The 16754-nt window shown below is 40.3% G+C and overlaps 2 protein-coding genes across 3 annotated transcripts in view; one reads left to right on the top strand and one right to left on the bottom strand.

Moving 5' to 3' along the window:
* The window catches only part of GLS (glutaminase), an 82792-nt gene extending 73058 nt beyond the window's left edge, over nucleotides 1-9734 (top strand). For both annotated transcript variants that reach the window (XM_019462443.2, XM_019462474.2), the window contains 4 exons: nucleotides 3434-3495; nucleotides 4582-4658; nucleotides 4737-4800; nucleotides 7699-9734. In XM_019462443.2, the coding sequence (XP_019317988.2) occupies nucleotides 3434-3495; nucleotides 4582-4658; nucleotides 4737-4800; nucleotides 7699-7855 (360 nt within the window). In that variant the 3' untranslated portion in view covers nucleotides 7856-9734. The remainder of the gene's footprint in view (nucleotides 1-3433; nucleotides 3496-4581; nucleotides 4659-4736; nucleotides 4801-7698) is intronic.
* Nucleotides 9735-14489: 4755 nt separating this feature from the next.
* The window catches only part of STAT1 (signal transducer and activator of transcription 1), a 36495-nt gene continuing 34230 nt past the window's right edge, over nucleotides 14490-16754 (bottom strand). The window contains exon 23 of the mRNA XM_019462499.2: nucleotides 14490-15647. Within this exon, the coding sequence (XP_019318044.1) occupies nucleotides 15633-15647 (15 nt within the window). The 3' untranslated portion in view covers nucleotides 14490-15632. The remainder of the gene's footprint in view (nucleotides 15648-16754) is intronic.

Below are 16754 nucleotides of genomic sequence, written 5' to 3'. Positions count from 1 at the left end.
GGGGAGTAGGGCATTTGGTGTCCTGAAAGCCATGGGAAGAGTTTGAATTTTTTTAGGTATGATGGGAAGTCACTGGGAGTGCTATTATGATCTGTTTTCAAAAGATCCCTGTAGCAGCAGAGTCGGACAAGGGGAATGAATAGTTAGGAGGCTATGGCAGGCTTCCAGGTGATAGATAAGGTGGTGGTTCAGAGCCAAGGGCGATATAAGGGAGGTGGTGAGAAGTGATGGGATTCCATATATATTTTGTTTCATTCCACGTATATTTTGGAGGTAGAGCAAATGTGTTGATGAACTAGATGTGGGTTGTGAGAAATAGACTCAAGGAATATCGCCAGGGTCTATATGGTGGGTTTGTGTGAATTAGTTTTGCCTTTGCATAAGCAGACCCTCTCAGCACATTTGTATGAAGAAGGCTCCCTTCCTCCCATCAGATGTGCTTGGGTGCTGGACACCACAGCTGGGTGAGAGGAGCTCAGGCTGGGCGCCTTGGTCAGGCATCCTTGAGGAGGGGTCAACCTGTGCGGTCAAATGCAGCATGCTAACTCAGGTTTTGGCCTGAGCAACTGGGTGGCTGGTAGTGTCATCCCCAAATGAGGGAGACCATAAGAGGAGCTAACTGGGACTGGGGGTGGAAATCAAGTTCTATTTTCTGTGTAAGTCTCAGATGCCTGTTAAACATCCTAGAGGCAATGTCAAGTGGGCAGATGGAGATGGACTCTTGGTGGGGAGCCATCAGAGCTGTAGGGAGGTTTGCTATTTCTGAGTTTGAAATGGCTGTATGACAAGCAAGTGGAACTGTTGAGTTAAGGCTTAGGAACAAAGATTTAGATTAAAGACGTAGATTGGGAAATCATTCTGGCAAAAGGAATGTATGAGACCTTTGAGGAAAATTAGACTTAAAAAAAAAAAATGGAGACTGCCTTTGGCGTATTATTCAGTGGTGGAAAGTGGGAGATAACTGTATAAAAGCAAACCAGAGGAAGATCTGGGTAATCAACACTGTGTAAAGACAAGGAGTAAGAGGACAAGGTCTTGTTGGGAAGGTCATCAAGAAGCAGGGCTTCAGAAGGCCGCTGGAGCTTTTGAGAGTACAGGTAATAGTGGGTGTGGAGACAATTGGCAGGGAACTAATAATACAAACTACTTTCAGAAAATATGCACTGAAAGGAGGTAACAGTAGGGTTATATGTTGGTTTTTCAAAACAGGCTGAAGTTGTGTCTGTATTAAGGCAACAATAAGGGTACCAGTGAAGGAGGGAAAGGTTGAAGGTACTAGAAACAAAAAGGATAAATGAGGGAGCAAGGTTAGGGAATCTGGAGGATATATGTTTAAAGGAATAGGTAAAGAAGTTAGTCTCAGAAATGAGAAAGGATAGATCTGTTTTGCTTTGAGGTTTGGAGAGGAGGAAGGGAAAATGGGTATCAGAAACAGATGTTTTGCATAATAGAGGAAGGAAAAGTGAGGACAGTTGGTTCTCTTAGTAATCTGTGGTCAGGGTCATCTGTTTTAGGGGGCACCACTGGTATTAAAGGCCTGAAGAAAGTGGGGATGGGAATCAGTAAGAAAAAAAAATTGTCAAGCAATGATGAGAGACCAGCTGGAAACATGAGGAATAATTTCTAATAGCTCATCAGTATTTTTTCTGTGGGCACAAGAGCATAGGGGAATTGAGAATTTCAGAGAAAGAAAGAAAGAGAGATGTTGTATGGAAACTAATTTGACAATAAATTTCATATTTTAAAAAAGAGAAAGGAAAGAGAAAGGAAAAAAAAGGAAGAAAGAAAGCAAGAAAGAAAAGAAAGAGAAAAGTAAAGAGAAGAGAAAAGAAAAGAAAAAAAATTAAGGGCACTTAGAACCATGGTTCGTAACCCAGAAGAGTGCCTATCAAAACTACCTGGGGACATTTTTCAAAAAGCTGTTTTTCCTGAAATGTATCAAATTGAGGTGTGGGAATAGGACAATTACATGGGAGGGGAGATGCTTATATGTATTTTTAGAACATTCTGTGTGATTCTGTTAAGCTTTTCCCTCCACCTCCAGTGAGAAGTGTTGTGGATTTAGGATTAGCAGGAGATTAACTACAGAGTGCAGGCTGGGCGGGAGTAGTAAAGAGTGGCTGCAAGGGAAGCAAATGGACTGAAGGAATTAGAGTAAGGTTTTCTGGAGTAATGTCAACAACAATAGTAAAATTTGGGGAGTGTGCTTAGTTAGGTTCCTGTACTGCAGAACTTTACAGAGAATTCATATGCCCATGAATCTCTACGAATGGGATTTTAATCTTTTAAGAAAATACCTGACTACAGGACCCTCCCCCCGCCCTTGTTTTAATGGAGCATTGTGGACAATTTCTACAGAGCGCATTGTGAACATGCTGACCTAGAGAGGTCCAGCGATGGCTAGTTCCAGATTGATTTAAAAGGAAAGCCCTGGGGAAAGGGAAGCCGTTGTGGAAAGGGGGAATGTCCAGGTTAAGCTATTGAAAGCACAGCTCCCAGGCCTATGGCTTTGTTGGTGGATAGCTGGGTTACTATCTATCCTTCCATTTAAACTCCTGTTTTCTACCGCTGAGTCCAGTGTCCGTTGGAAGTTGCAAAAGACAAAAGTCAGAATTCATGAAGTATTTACATGCGTTATTCAATAGTTTCTCAAAAACAGGTTTGGATAAAGTCTCTATGAAAGCAAACCAAAATCTAAGGACCTTTTAGGATATCTAGCCTTTTCCTTAGCTTTAAGGACAAACAAGTGGATAGCTGTCAAAAGATACACTTTGAAGTCTTGGAGCACTCACTAGCAATGACTTAAAATCGGGGGAGTTTACCCACTTTTTGAGGAGAGGCAGTGTCCTAGGCTCTGAGAATGCCCCCAGTTTATACTACCTGGGCATTGTACGGACAACTGTTTTTCCAGTGTAGTATAGTCCGTGAATTTAAGGTGATTAATACTGAATGTTGTCGCATAAGATTTCCAAAGAAGACAGTGATTGGTGATTGGTGAGGACAGTGATTGCTGGCAGGGATTGGGTGTTTATATTGTGTGATTTAGTTTCTAACGAAGATGTGATGTGAATCTTACGAGTATACAAGTCCACTCAAAATACTGAGACAAACCAAATTAGAAAGGTTCTGAATAGTTTTCATTTGCCCTGTGTGTGTTTCACAGGTCCCAAGTTCCCACGTCTGTGCCAGTGTCATTCCGTTCCTTCCTTCACATAGCTTATCTTTATTGATGAGTTTTCTCTCCTAATCCTCTATTTCAATAAAAAAAAACACACACATGGGTATTCTGTTTGGCTATAGATGTGTACTTATGATAACTGCATGTGACCCAGCTGAAGTGTTCAGAGCACATGGAAGTCACTTACTGGTGACAGGAATACATTCTATATGTTTATTTTCCCCTGTGGATGCCTGAACTTTCTTTTCTTCACAGGTGAAGTCAGTGATAAACCTTTTGTTCGCTGCGTATACTGGAGATGTATCTGCACTTCGAAGGTATGTTAACATGGTGGCATATGGCTTAGCATCCCGTTTACAGAGGTTTATAAAGTTGCTTCTGGGCAAATGGCCATTTTAAGGCCAAAGTCTCATTTCCATTTCTCTCTAATGAAAATGATCCGAACAAATTTGTTAAATCCCCATCTCCAGTGACTTAGACTTCCTGTGTAGTCTTGTCCTTTTCTACCTCCTGAAAAGCCCAGACCTCTTTTCTCCCAAGTGGAGACTGTTCAACAAATCTGGCTAATTAATGTAGTGTTTCATTGGAGTTGAATAATGCTATCTCAGTCCCCATTTACCTTCCCTTTCCCATCTTTGGAGGTTAAGGGGGAGTGAAGATAGGGGCATTTAGTGCTCTGCGGATCACCGGGGTTAGAAAGGTTGCATAGGACTGTGTAATTTACATAAGATCTCTTGTATAGAGTTGCAACTGAATTTTAACATGGAAAAATATCTGTGCTTAATTTCTACCTTTGTCTAAAAGTCAGATTATACATCTATCAACAGTACTTTATTACAAACTTCAGAGTTGCTAAGAGAATAGATCTCAAGTGTTCTCACCACAAAAAAAAAAAAAATTATGTGATGTTGTAGGGAGGGTTAGCTAACACTACTGTGGTAATCATATTGCAGTATATAAATGTATCAAACCCAACACGTCGTACCTCAAACTTACATAATGTTCTATGTCAATTGTTTCTAAAAGTGTACTTTAAAAATTAAATCGAAGTCTGATTAGTACTTGTAAACTATAGTGTAAAATGTTTAAATAGTGAAAGCATTTAACTTCAGTAATAGGTGTTCGTTTCTTGCCCTTCTGAGGCACAAACTTTAGTATGCCACTGTTCTTTGAACAATAATGTAATGAAGCTGAATTCTGTGAGAAATGAACATTTCCCTGTATCCAAAAAGAGAGGAAGTGGCATTTGCCCCAGAGGCCCTCACATCCCCATCAGTGAGCCTGATAGAGGACAGCAAGACCTTAGATGGAACACAAGACCTTAGATGGAACTGATGGGGTAAATGTTACAGGTGTGAATTAAATTTTATATGTAACGAATAGCCGTTCTTACACATTTTCAGATTTGCTCTATCAGCCATGGACATGGAACAGCGAGACTATGACTCTAGAACAGCACTCCATGTAGCTGCTGCAGAGGGTAATCTATGAACCGTTCATCTTTTTTTCCAGATGTAGTTTCTACTCAATACTAAAATCTACTTGTTTTGTTTTGTAGGTCATGTTGAAGTTGTTAAATTTTTGCTGGAGGCATGCAAAGTAAATCCTTTCCCCAAGGACAGGTGAGAACTTATGTCGTCCCCTTCTAACTTACAAATGGCAAGTCAGTGTTTTATTACAATCCAGGGCTATAACATATGAGTGAAGGTGTTCTTATTAAATCCACCATGTATATATTGGAGACATTCTTGAACTCGCAGTGGTGCCTTACAAAGGCAACAAACAAAACCTTGTTTCTGCTAGGGTGATCATTCTCCCTCTGTATCCTATTTCTCATATAAGGATAGTCTCTTATTTAGAATTTTTCAGATTAGTCTGTCAGTCAGTACACTGTATGAAGAAAACAATACTTTATGTTTGGAAAGAGAAAATAGGAATTTTGTCCTTGTGGGGCTTCTAACTACACAGGGTAGACAAGATGAACATTTACAGGAACATATTAAAAATGTGCAAGAAAACTACTGTCACAGAATGCTAAAATGAATATATTGGGGTTTCTTGAAATTCCTAGATTTGTTTCGTGTCAGTTTTAAAAGGCTATGTGGAGTTGAATTTTAATCGGTGCTTTGGGGAAGAGATGCAATTTGAAGGCACGGAAAGAAGAGAAGGGCACGCTGTCTTCAGTGGGAGAGATCTGCCTGGAATACATTTTGCTGCTCTCCTCTCTCTCCTGATCCACATGGCAAACTTCCATTCATCTTGAAGTAAATGCTGTCCACAACACGGACAGTGATGGAGGCTTGAGAGTGCAGCTTATATATGTATATATATACATACGTGTATATATATACATACGTATATATACACGTGTATATATACGCGCGTATATATACACGTATGTGTGTATACATATATACTTCAGCTCTGTGCTCATATACTTGCGTGTTATGTAGCTGGATGAGCCAGTAATGAGAATATAGGTTTAGAAGAATTGAAGGAAAAAATACTTGATAGAGAGGTTTGTTAGGTATGATTAGGAGTTTTGATTGGATATCTGAGGATTGTATTAGTAAGTCTGGAGCAAGCCGATTATACTCTAGCTGTTAGATCTCTACTGTTTTTTAAATTAGAAGTTTGGGTTTTATTCAAGCTGGTTGCAAGAAATGCAGAAGAGTTAGGATGTGTCTGAAAATTGTTAGCAGTTTTCTAAGTATAGTAACACTTGGGTTATCTAATCATGACCTTTGTTGGCAATGTTCTAAAACTTCATGTCAGGGGGGGCAATCCTCCCTTTTATCCCCAAATGTAATACCAGCTCTTTCTAGAGCAAGAAATTGAAGAGTGTGTTTCCCTTACCCAAAATTGTGCCCTGTGTTTATAATCCCAACTAAAACACTCTTTTAACACAGGCTGGAAACATTTACTGTGCTTTATAAAGATTAAGATGTTTTGCTTTTTGGGTTTGTTTTTGTTTGTTTTTTTTGTTTTTTGTTTTTTTTTTTTTTTGCCTTAAATTGGCCTCTAGGAATGTGCTTTGTATGAAACGTTTTGGTTTTTGCTTTAAATTGGCCTCTAGGAATGTGGAAGTAGAAGTACCCATCTGATGGGAGAAGTTAGCTAAATAACTAACTTGGTAACTGGGTATTCAGCTATTCTAGAATATAAGCCAAACCAAGACAACTCCTTTCTCTATTTTGTAGAATCTGTGTCACCTCAAATTGTAAAATAGGCTTGAGTGAATTTAGTGATGTTCTTTAAGTTGACAATTTGTATTATTTCATGGAAGAAGAGTTGTCAAAAAGGTAACTTGCAGTTAACGTTCCATTTTCTCAGGAAGACAGGTAATTATATGTTGTAGATGACTGGAAAGTCCCCCCACCTCCCAGTGTAAGGCCACAGACTCCCTAAATTAATGAAGGCCAATATGGAAAAGGAGCTGTTTTTTGAGAAACATACAGATACATGTAAAATATGACTTACCTGATTTAAAAAATGAAGATTACCCAATTTTATCCAAGAATATTTTTTGAGACTGTTTAAAAAACCTTTCAGTTCCATATTGTGACCCCATAAAAATGGGGGTAAAAGGTTAAAGGCAGAGACAGAAAGGAAAGGAGAAACGGAAAGAAGAAAAACCAGAAGCTGATGAGAATAGACCATGAAAAAATGGAGTCAGAGCGTCTGGTAGCCATGGACAAGTGACCTAAGTGGAGGGAGAGGCTTCATAGTTTGTGAAGTATTAGGGGACGGATTCTCGCACTCTCATTTACTTGGGTTGTGAGTTTCATAGTATCATCTCCTCTCTCAAAAGGCTGATCAGCTGATTGATTGCTGCTGGCAACCCTTCTCTTCTCTTCAGTCTTCATCTCTATCACTCTGAAGAGCACACGCCAGAGACACACTTATAGTGGAAAGGGTAGTTATTTTTCTGGTTGCGTAGTGGTCCATTTGAGCCCCTCAGATGCCCATCCTTACCAGAGATGAAAATGTCAGTTCCTCTGGGGCCGATCTTGCTCCTCCAGTGTATGTTTGGGGCCTAATGAGGTCAGAGTTCTTTCCAGACTTCTGAGATTTATCGTGATTTTTGAATTGTCAGGAACACAAATTTTCTATCAAAGGATAGGGTGATGGATGTTATATACCTGAATTTTCCTTGAAGGTTTTATTTAAAGGGAGAGCCTGTGGGCTTTTTATGAAATTGAAAACCAGGAATCCCAGAGGAGTCTATTGTATCTGTCAACACGAGAACTTCCCCTCCCACAGCACTTAGATATGTAAACAAGATCCATCTGTAGAAGACCGTTTTCTCTTCCTCCCCATTTCTCAAGTTGCCTGTAGGACCACTTTTTGAATGATGAGCCCCTTTCTGTTTTTCTTCAATTAATTTTTACTTGTAACGTTGCTAAAATGGCTAAAGTTGAACGGCTCTTAGATCTGCACTTAGTATGTAAGGATGCTGAATTATCACCTTTGTCCAGGAATTATCTAATGACCCAGTGCACGTTCTGCTACTTATTTAGGTGGAATAACACTCCCATGGATGAAGCGTTGCACTTCGGACACCACGATGTATTTAAGATCCTCCAGGAATACCAAGTGCAGTACACGCCTCAAGGAGATTCCGACAACGGAAAAGAAAATCAAACGGTCCATAAGAATTTGGATGGATTGTTATAAAGGTCTTAAGCCCAAAATATAAATCACTTACCTATTTAATTGTGGAAAATGATTATGAAGAACATGTGTATTTCTATCTGGTAGTGATGTCTATTTTACAACATTTGTCATTTCAGTGTTACTGGAGTTTTCTTCACTGTACACACAGGACAAATCTGATCTCTTTGGGAAAAAATAGAAATAAAACAATCTCCCTCCATAATGTGAGCAATATTTACCTCGTGCATTGTATAATTTGATGTAAAAGAAATAGTTACCAATGCTAGCTTAACTGTGTGGTGGTCTTCATGATATATTTATGTGTGTTTTGTGAATTTTTCAATTTGTATGATGAACTTAGGCATTTATAAATTAAGTTTTGTTGTACAGTCTGTCCAAATAGGTCAAGGCTGCCTTTAGAAGCAAAAGAGTGTGATTTTCAGGACTTCAAATGTAGAGTTAGAGTGTCTGAACAACTATCTGCACGTAGGGTTATGTGTTTTAAATGTCTCCCATCACCCAGCTTCATGACGTGACTCTTTAAAAATTAAAATAGTTAACTTGTAGTGGCATAGACCAATTCTGATTAGACTTCATCAGGGAATCTGTTCAAGATATGTTTGGTGACCAAAATATCTATGTGAATGTAGTTATATAATACTTTTGAAAAAAGTTCCTTTTTCTATATCCCCTTTAGTCCAGCCTCTCTTCCCAGACATCTAGCTATTTGCCTCTTCGCTTGAGCTGGGAACGTGGGTGCTGGCACACTATGCAGTTTTCATGTTTTCCACCGTAAGTCAGAAAATGCCTCAGACATCTGGCATCCGAGCTAGAACTATGCCATTTGTCAACAGGCGATGAACCAGACACGGATGACTAAGCTAAGTACAAATTAGCCAAATTTGGAAAAGGAAAGCATGTGCTACCACGGCTCTTTAAGGTCTGTTTCAGCTTTCAGGATAAAGATACATTCAGATAAGCGCTCTAAGCTACCAAAGTTAGTAGGATGGTATGGGAACTGTAACAGTTAACATTTATTTTTTAAACCTGTCATTAAAAGCCTGCACCTATTTGGGGGACCACTAGATCACTCCAGTTTTCTCCTGCTTCTCTATTGTATAATTTTTGGTGGACTGATAATAAGAAAAGGCCATTTAATTTTAAATTGAGACCCGTTGTTTGTCCTAGGGAGGAACCGCACATATGCTTTAGCCTATTGTACTTCAGAGGTAAAGGGGTTTGCTAATGAGGATTTTTGATATTAAGCACACACACAGGCACATACACACACGAATGGACTTCTCTGAGGCCGTGTTTTGTGAAATGAGCAAAATCCTCAGCTACGTGAATGCTCCTAGTTGTTGCAATGTGGCAAATTCAGCAAGTTCCTTTTTTTTCCTTTTGTATCCACACACACTGCTGCTTCCAACCTTTATCATGCCTAATGGCCCCTTTTCCGCTCCAGCGGCCTCCAAATGTTTTGGGTTTTGCTTCCAGTCTCGGTGGCTTCAGCCATTGCCCTCCTAATACCTACACAGCACCTCCTTTGGTGGAAGCGTGGCCAGTGTTCCCTAACAGCTGCATCAGGCATGAAGCCATTCCCACGGGTGTGCTGTGGGGGATTTGGTGGACGGGCATCGGCCCTGCTGCTGGGTTCCCGCCACACGGGTCTACCAAGCCGTGCAGACAGGCAGTATTTGCAAAATGCTGTAGAGGAACGGCATTATCCCCAGAGATACTATGGGATAGACATTCTTTAACTGAAATCAACTGAAATAACTTTGCTCAAACAGCAGCTTGCTTTGTGTGATTAAAATGAAACATTAAGATGATTCAATTGTGTGGCTTAAAGGTTACCAGCAATTTGGAGGCTTTAATAAAAAGAGGTTCTAACCATTAATTTGGAACAAAGAGAGTTTTCATCTTTTTTTCAGATCAAAACGATTTTGCAAAATCTGCGTGGTTTAGTCATATGTGCCCTTATTTACCCATAAGGTTATTTATTTATGACTGTAATGCCGGGTCCTGCTCTGGCTGTTTGCTGTTGGCTGGTAATAACAAGTACACTTGGTTTAAATGCTTTTGACTGTGCTCTTAACTGCTGCCATCAGTATACTCCAAAGATCTCTTTGTTTTGGCTTTGGGATCATACGTGCTTTTTCTGTATCATGAGAGCTCTCTATATGGTCATGTTTATTTAAAGCTGCTTATACACTGTTGTTTTGGTAGTCTCAATTCTAATGACCTCATTTTTGGGCGTAATGTGCTGTATCCCGCTACTGCCCCACACTGCCCTTTAGCTGCACAGCTGGATTAGCTATCAGCCGTTTGATGCTGTTATCTGTCTGGCAGGGGCTGAGTGACCTGAGGTTGGATATAGATTCTTCCTGGGGACTGTACAGCTATGAATGTATTTGCTTCCAGAACCTCCCAAAGTGAATCTAATCTTGAAACTATAAATTGTAAGTATTCTGAAATTGGGAAATATTTATTTTAAATGAAATCAGGTAGTGTTGCTTTTTACAGCATAATAAATACATGTATCAAAAAAAAACCCTGTAAAAAATGAATTTTTTTTAAAACAACCAAGGTTCTCTTACATCACTGGGTTGGGAACTCTGCTGAGCATATGGACTGTCCCCGGCTGGTTCAAATCCATTTCTAATGCCTACTCTGAGCCAGGTACTAGGCAAGGTGTCACCTGGGGTTATCACAATAAGAAGAGAATCTGGTGAGGAGTTCATCCTTGAAGGTGGGAGGGTGGAGAGGAATATTTCCAGCGCTCTAGAAGCTAACACTATCATTGTGCAGTTAGGACATGCTCAGTAAGTATCTGTAGAACTCAATCGTTAAACTTGTCCTTCACCAGGAGGGGTTCTAACCTCCTTTCATGAGAAGAGAGGTTGTTTCCACAAAGCCTTGGCATCTGTTTAGGAGGCTGAATCTAGTCCTGTCACACTAGGGTCTGCTTGGGCTGAGTTGTAAAACTGCAGCTCCTTGCCGGTTCATGGGGATATGGAATGGCATTCACGTCCAATGCCAGAAACCCCTGGTCTATGGGCTTAGGGTTAGCATATGGTTTTCCAACCATAGAGATGGTACATGAATACCATGGCTGCCATTTTCAACTGTGAAAGTTGTTTGTCACAAAATAATTTGCTTTGCTACAGTAGTCAGACAGTGTTAATCGTCTGCATGACTGACATTTTAGGACTGGAAGAGACATCAGCCATCTGTAATTGAATCCCACTCTTTCATAGATGAAGCTGAGACCCAAGAGTGAGCGTGATTCAGAACTCTTAGTCTCATGTTCTCTAACATCCTAACACACTGTGCCCACTATGGACAGAAAACTCGGCTACTTGCATATTAGCTAAAACCTCTCTGTGGAATTTTAAAGTGAAGTATGAATGCTATAATGTTAAGCCCTGCAACATGTGGTTAAATTGAGCTATGCATATATACATCTGCAGATAGAAGCAGGACATCAGTGCAGGGGAAACAAACAGATGAACAATACCAAATATAAGAAATTAAATTATTCTTGATACATGAGTATCTTACTTTGGTGGAATTTTTTTAACGGCTGGGTAATCTTCCTAATTTCACTTGCTAACCCTCATAGTGAAATGAGTAAATTCATGAGTCATACACCAGATAAGCACAGGGAAGCAGCCCATGAATGTGTTAGGTGGTACTTAAAAAATGTGTTAGGTTAGGAGAAGGGGTATTTTGTAGTTATATAAAGGATGTGATTTACTAGAAGATTAGGGAAGGTATGTGTGTTTTGGGACGGGAAGGATGAGAAAATTAAGTCCGTTTTTACAAAGGGGCAAAGATTGGGCATTTTATTTCTATTCTGGAGCCTGAACCTGATTCCAGGCCTCTACGCCTTCCCCCAGCTGCCTCTCCACATGTCTTTTAAAGAGTCTACTGGAATTGAGTCCGACAAGCAGTCGTGGTAACAAAAGATTGCTTCATGTACACAAAACAGGGAAAGGCTGCAGACACACCAACACTAGGGTGTTCAAGTGGTGTGATGGCATTAAAAAATATAGAATGTGCGTAGTTTGATAATACAAATTTGACAGCTTCTTGTCAAAGGTACCATTTAGGTACTTTTACATTTGTATGCCCGATATAAATTTAAGAAGTCTAAAACTGCTTAAGTGTGTTCTTTTTTTTCCAATTGGTCAATCTTGTAAGATGTTTAATTTCTCAGTATAACATACACATAACCTGAGGCTAGTTCACCAAAATTTGGAAGCTTCAGTGTGATCGATTGTATCTTTTTATATAGGGGCGCCTGGGTGGCTCAGCCGGCTAAATGTCCAACTTCGGCTCAGGTCATGATCTCACAGTTTGTGAGTTTGAGCCCCGTGTCAGGCTGTGTGCTGACAGCTCGGAGTCTGGAGACTGCTTGGGATTCTGTGTCTCCCTCTCTCTCTGTCTCTGCCCTTACCCCACTTGTACTCGGTCTCTCTCTTTCTCAAAAAAAATAAACATTAAAAAAATTTTTCGTAAGAGCTATATAAATTCATCTTAGAAGGTTCTAAAAACCATTATTATCTTTAGCCTTCCTATAAGTGCTTTAAATGCCATTTCTATGAAATTGTGTATATTTTTATATAACATTTAAGTTATCTTCAGCTTTTGGCCATGTCTGCTTCACAAAATCTTAAGTTTTCATAAGACGCTTGTACTAGAACATATCCAGTATCTCAAAACATCTTAAGTCCCAAAAAAGCGGGCTCTTAGTCTGGTTTTGTTTACCAATGTTTCTCAAAATCTAGAATAGTGCTTGGCTCATGGCAGGTGTTCACTATGTATCTGATGAACTAATAAGTGAATGAATCTTAACTAACCAAAAGAAGCCACTCAAGTACATATATCCCTTACCTTGGGAATAGCATCCTAGTTCAAATAGTTGGTACCACAGTTTTCAAAGCAAATTCTAGTTTTTCCTGTTTTCCCTGGATTAGTCATATGTGAAAGGAGTACTCTGTTCATTAAGACTTAATATTCCATTCTAGGTCATGGGCAATAAATAGATTTCAGTCATTTAATGCTAAATAAATAGCTCAATCTATTTATTGCCATCTCTGAAATTTCCTCCCTTAATATATTAGGAGAAATTTTTCCCACGTGGTACATAAAAGCTCTATTCTTAGCAAACCCTCTACAAATACATAACTATATAAGAAGTACTCTTAAAACACACAAATATCCCTAAGCCAGGATCTACATGGTGGTGACTCGTTATAACGCTCATTTATATAAGAATACAAACTTCTGTTGGCTAGGCAGGGCCTTATCTACTGTAGAAATACAGTTCTCTATGTTTATTACGAAGAAACTTTATATTTCCTAGATGTAAATACTGCAGATGCAGAGATGAGAACGGTCCTATCTGTTATGATGCCAGAATTCAGTAGTCTCCACCACTCTTCCCTGACGACTCTTCAGATAATAGTTAAGTTTAACCTGCCACATTTATGTCTAAGTGGCGATTATGTCTTTCATTACACTATTTTTTTTCCGGCACACGGTGCCTTTTACTTTGAGAAGGTCATGGCTTTCTAGTTTCCAACATCTTTGGAGAAAAATGGCCCCTTTTGGCGTGGGCGCAGTGACTCCTCAGGAAGAGCTAGCTCCTCCAATCCTGGGATGTGGGGCTGAGATGCAGCTTTGGAGACAAGCCAGAGTCCCACTTTACATGTATTTTTAAGTTAAAAACTTGTATCGGCAGTACCAAAATTCGTTTCAAAATAACTGCCAAATGATTCGTGCATTTGGAGGCAGCTGTGGTCAGCAAGACTGGAGCACTTTTTTTTGTTTGCTTTTTATGGTGCACACTGCAGCTTATTCCAATAATGCCTCCTGCCTGCTGTCTTCCCCTGTCCCTTCCGCCACCGCGGTTCTGACTGTGAGCAGGCTGGGCAGGGGCAGCGCTCAGGAACGCGCTGTTATTAACCTTGCTTAAAAATAAGAACTCACACATTTTTACGTTTAATCATAAGTAGGAAAAAATGAGAAAAACATCAAACCTGTACTTAATGCCAGTAACTTTTAAAATCTTCACGCCGAATGCCGTTAATAAGAGACTAACAATCGAATTTCAATACTTGTTAAGAGTAAACAAAACCTCTGGGCTGGAGCAGTAAAATGAAACCGTGCCAGGTTGTTCTCCAAGGGCAAAAATATACCAAACAGTTAAATGCCAACAATTAGAAAAATACCTTTGTTAATGTGCTCTTCTGTGTTCCTTCCTCATTTCAATTTAAAAAGTCCATGCAAAGCCAGCCAGACTCATGTGGGTCTTATGTAAAAACCGAGAGGAGGAAAGCCCCATGTGCATATCGTATTAAACGCAATACGTGAACTTTGGTTTTAATTTTAAAAATAGACTTCAAGAAACTTCGTCCCCCCAGAACAATATGGCATTTTCACACAACAGTGTAACTGTGGTGGTGACAGCGGGGGAAATGAGGGCCCGGCTACAAAGCCAGCAGTGTGTGAGAGTTATCTGGAGGAGCCTGTCAGACCCGCCCTGCTCAACCACTGACCCGTGTCAGTGCAGGTGAAGGAAGACGGTAAATGACAAAACACACTTCACAAAACATCAGAAAGCAGTCTAGAAAAAGCACAGGAGAGATAATGGAACCATTTGCAAATGTATTTGTCAGAGACACACATTTATCAGTGAAAAACATGCAATTCTCAATGCAGTTATACAGGACGAGTTTTCAAATGATTTGATTCTCATATTATCTCTGGTTAATTATTTGTCAATTACTATTTTTTCTTCCAGATTTGAAAAGTTTATGCCTAAGACTAAATACCAACTAATAACAATAAAGACAAATTAACCCATTTAAGAAACATGAATTAAATTTCTGAGTTGGTCTTAACTTCAACTTTTTGCATAAAAACAGGATTTTGCCTTGAGAGAGCTGTTGTTAACAGCCTGGCTCCCTTGAATAGAAGTGGGAAGACAATTTCATTTACTGGGGACCATGATAAAGGCAGGAGATAGGCAGCTTTGGATATTAAGGTTTAAACAGAAAAAAACCACTTATGAATTTGGAAAATATATTTCCTTCTACTGATACTAGCCAGTAACATCATGCCATAACAAACAGAAAAGCAAATTCTCCCAAGAGAGAGAATTTGCTTTTAGCTTTAAATGGCTAGTGTGGAAGAACACAGCTTGTATCCCTGCCTCTAGATACAGGATGGCTACCTTTGGTAAACAGTTTATGTACTTCTATTCAACTTAGCTTTGAACTATTCCATAGGAAAACCAATGGAAAACGTCCAGCCATATTTAAAGCAGAGGGAACAAATAAGAGTTCTCCAGAACAGGAGTGTGCCAATCCTACATCAAGAAGTTCCCTATATGACCATGTGATCTATCCAACAACCTGTAACAGCTGGGCATGGACTTTGTGCACAGCATTTACTAAATGCTACTAAGCCACCCCACCCCGCCTTTTCCCAAAGGATTCTCATTCTAGTCCTCATGTTTTCAGTGTTATCTGGATATTTTTCATTTCTAAAACCCACTCTATGGGGAGGGCCTTTCAATTTTACCTTTCATAAGATGCATGAAGCCCTTCAGAGTAACAGACGTTTGTGAATTAGGGAAAAATCCACTTGCTATCAACAGGTTGCAGCAAATTTGTTCACCTTTGTTTCATTTCCCTAGAAACACAGGATGTGAAGGAACAGAGTAGCAGGAGGGAATCACAGATGGGAAGGAAAAATGTCGCCAGAGAAGATGAGAAAAATTCATGGTCTATACTGCATTCATCTGTGAAAAGATAAAATGTGGTTAAGTTTATTACACTGCTCTCATGAAATGCAGATTCATTTATTTAACACCCCTTGTCTGTTCTACAGTGGGGTAGCAAGCAGGAAAACACTTTGAACAGCAAATAACCACCATGGAATTAGAGGGCCTTCAGCATGTGCTATCCACCCTTTTTCCTGGACTAATCGAGACCTTTTTTATCTAAGCTGATGGATTATTCCTCTGCAGCCTGCCGGCTTAATTCTGTCAGTTCATCCAGGCCACATAAAGCTTTCTGCTGTTGTGCAAGTCTGGGGGCAGAGCAACGTGGCAAATCTGCTCGTGTAAAAACGGGTGAGGCAATGCTGCGCGCTATGCCAGAGGGAGGACGGGATGTGAGGGAGGTGGTGAATCTCCTTAAAGGCCACGCAGTAGGAATGATAAATGAATGTCTTTCAGGCACACACTAGAGAAGCAGAATTATTAGGAGTCCCTTCGCCTCTTCCGCCAGTGCCGCCTGGCCAGCTGCACTGAATGGGGCCCCTGTAGTCAGTATGCTGCTCGCCCAAAGAACACCAGCCTGCCACTGACTTCCATCTCAGCTCCATGCTGGGCTCTCCCCTTAGACCAGGCACTCTCCGCTGGGGATGACTCTGTCTTCTGGCAATGTCTGAAGACATTCATGATGGTCACGACTGGGTGTGTCATGACCCACAACTAGTGGGTAGAGACCAGGGATGCTGCTGAACGTTCTACAACAGCCATGCCACCCAACACCAGGAAATCATGTGAGGCCCAGAATACCAACAGAAACACAGGACTAGGGGCACCTGGGTGGCTCAGCCGGTTAAGCATCTGACCTTGGCTCAGGTCATGATCTCATGGTTCAAGCCCCATGTGGGGCTCTATGCTGACAGCTCAGAGCCCGGAGCCTGCTTTGGATTCTGTGTCCCTCTCTCTCTGCCCCTCCCCTACTCTCTCTCTTTCTCTCTCCCTCTCTCTATTCTCTCAAAAATAAATAAACGTTAAAAAAACCCCCACAAGACTAAACTGTTAAGCATAAAGGTACGCTGGGAGGAATAAATCAGGTAACATGTGCAATACCTAGTGTGGTAGATGGGAAATAGC

Source organism: Panthera pardus, unplaced genomic scaffold, assembly GCF_024362965.1.
Source record: "Panthera pardus isolate Hobbes unplaced genomic scaffold, ASM2436296v1 HiC_scaffold_10, whole genome shotgun sequence".
Classification (NCBI taxonomy): Eukaryota; Metazoa; Chordata; class Mammalia; order Carnivora; family Felidae; genus Panthera; species Panthera pardus.
Note: the sequence above shows the minus strand (reverse complement) of the source record. Positions and strands in the feature narration are given on the sequence as shown.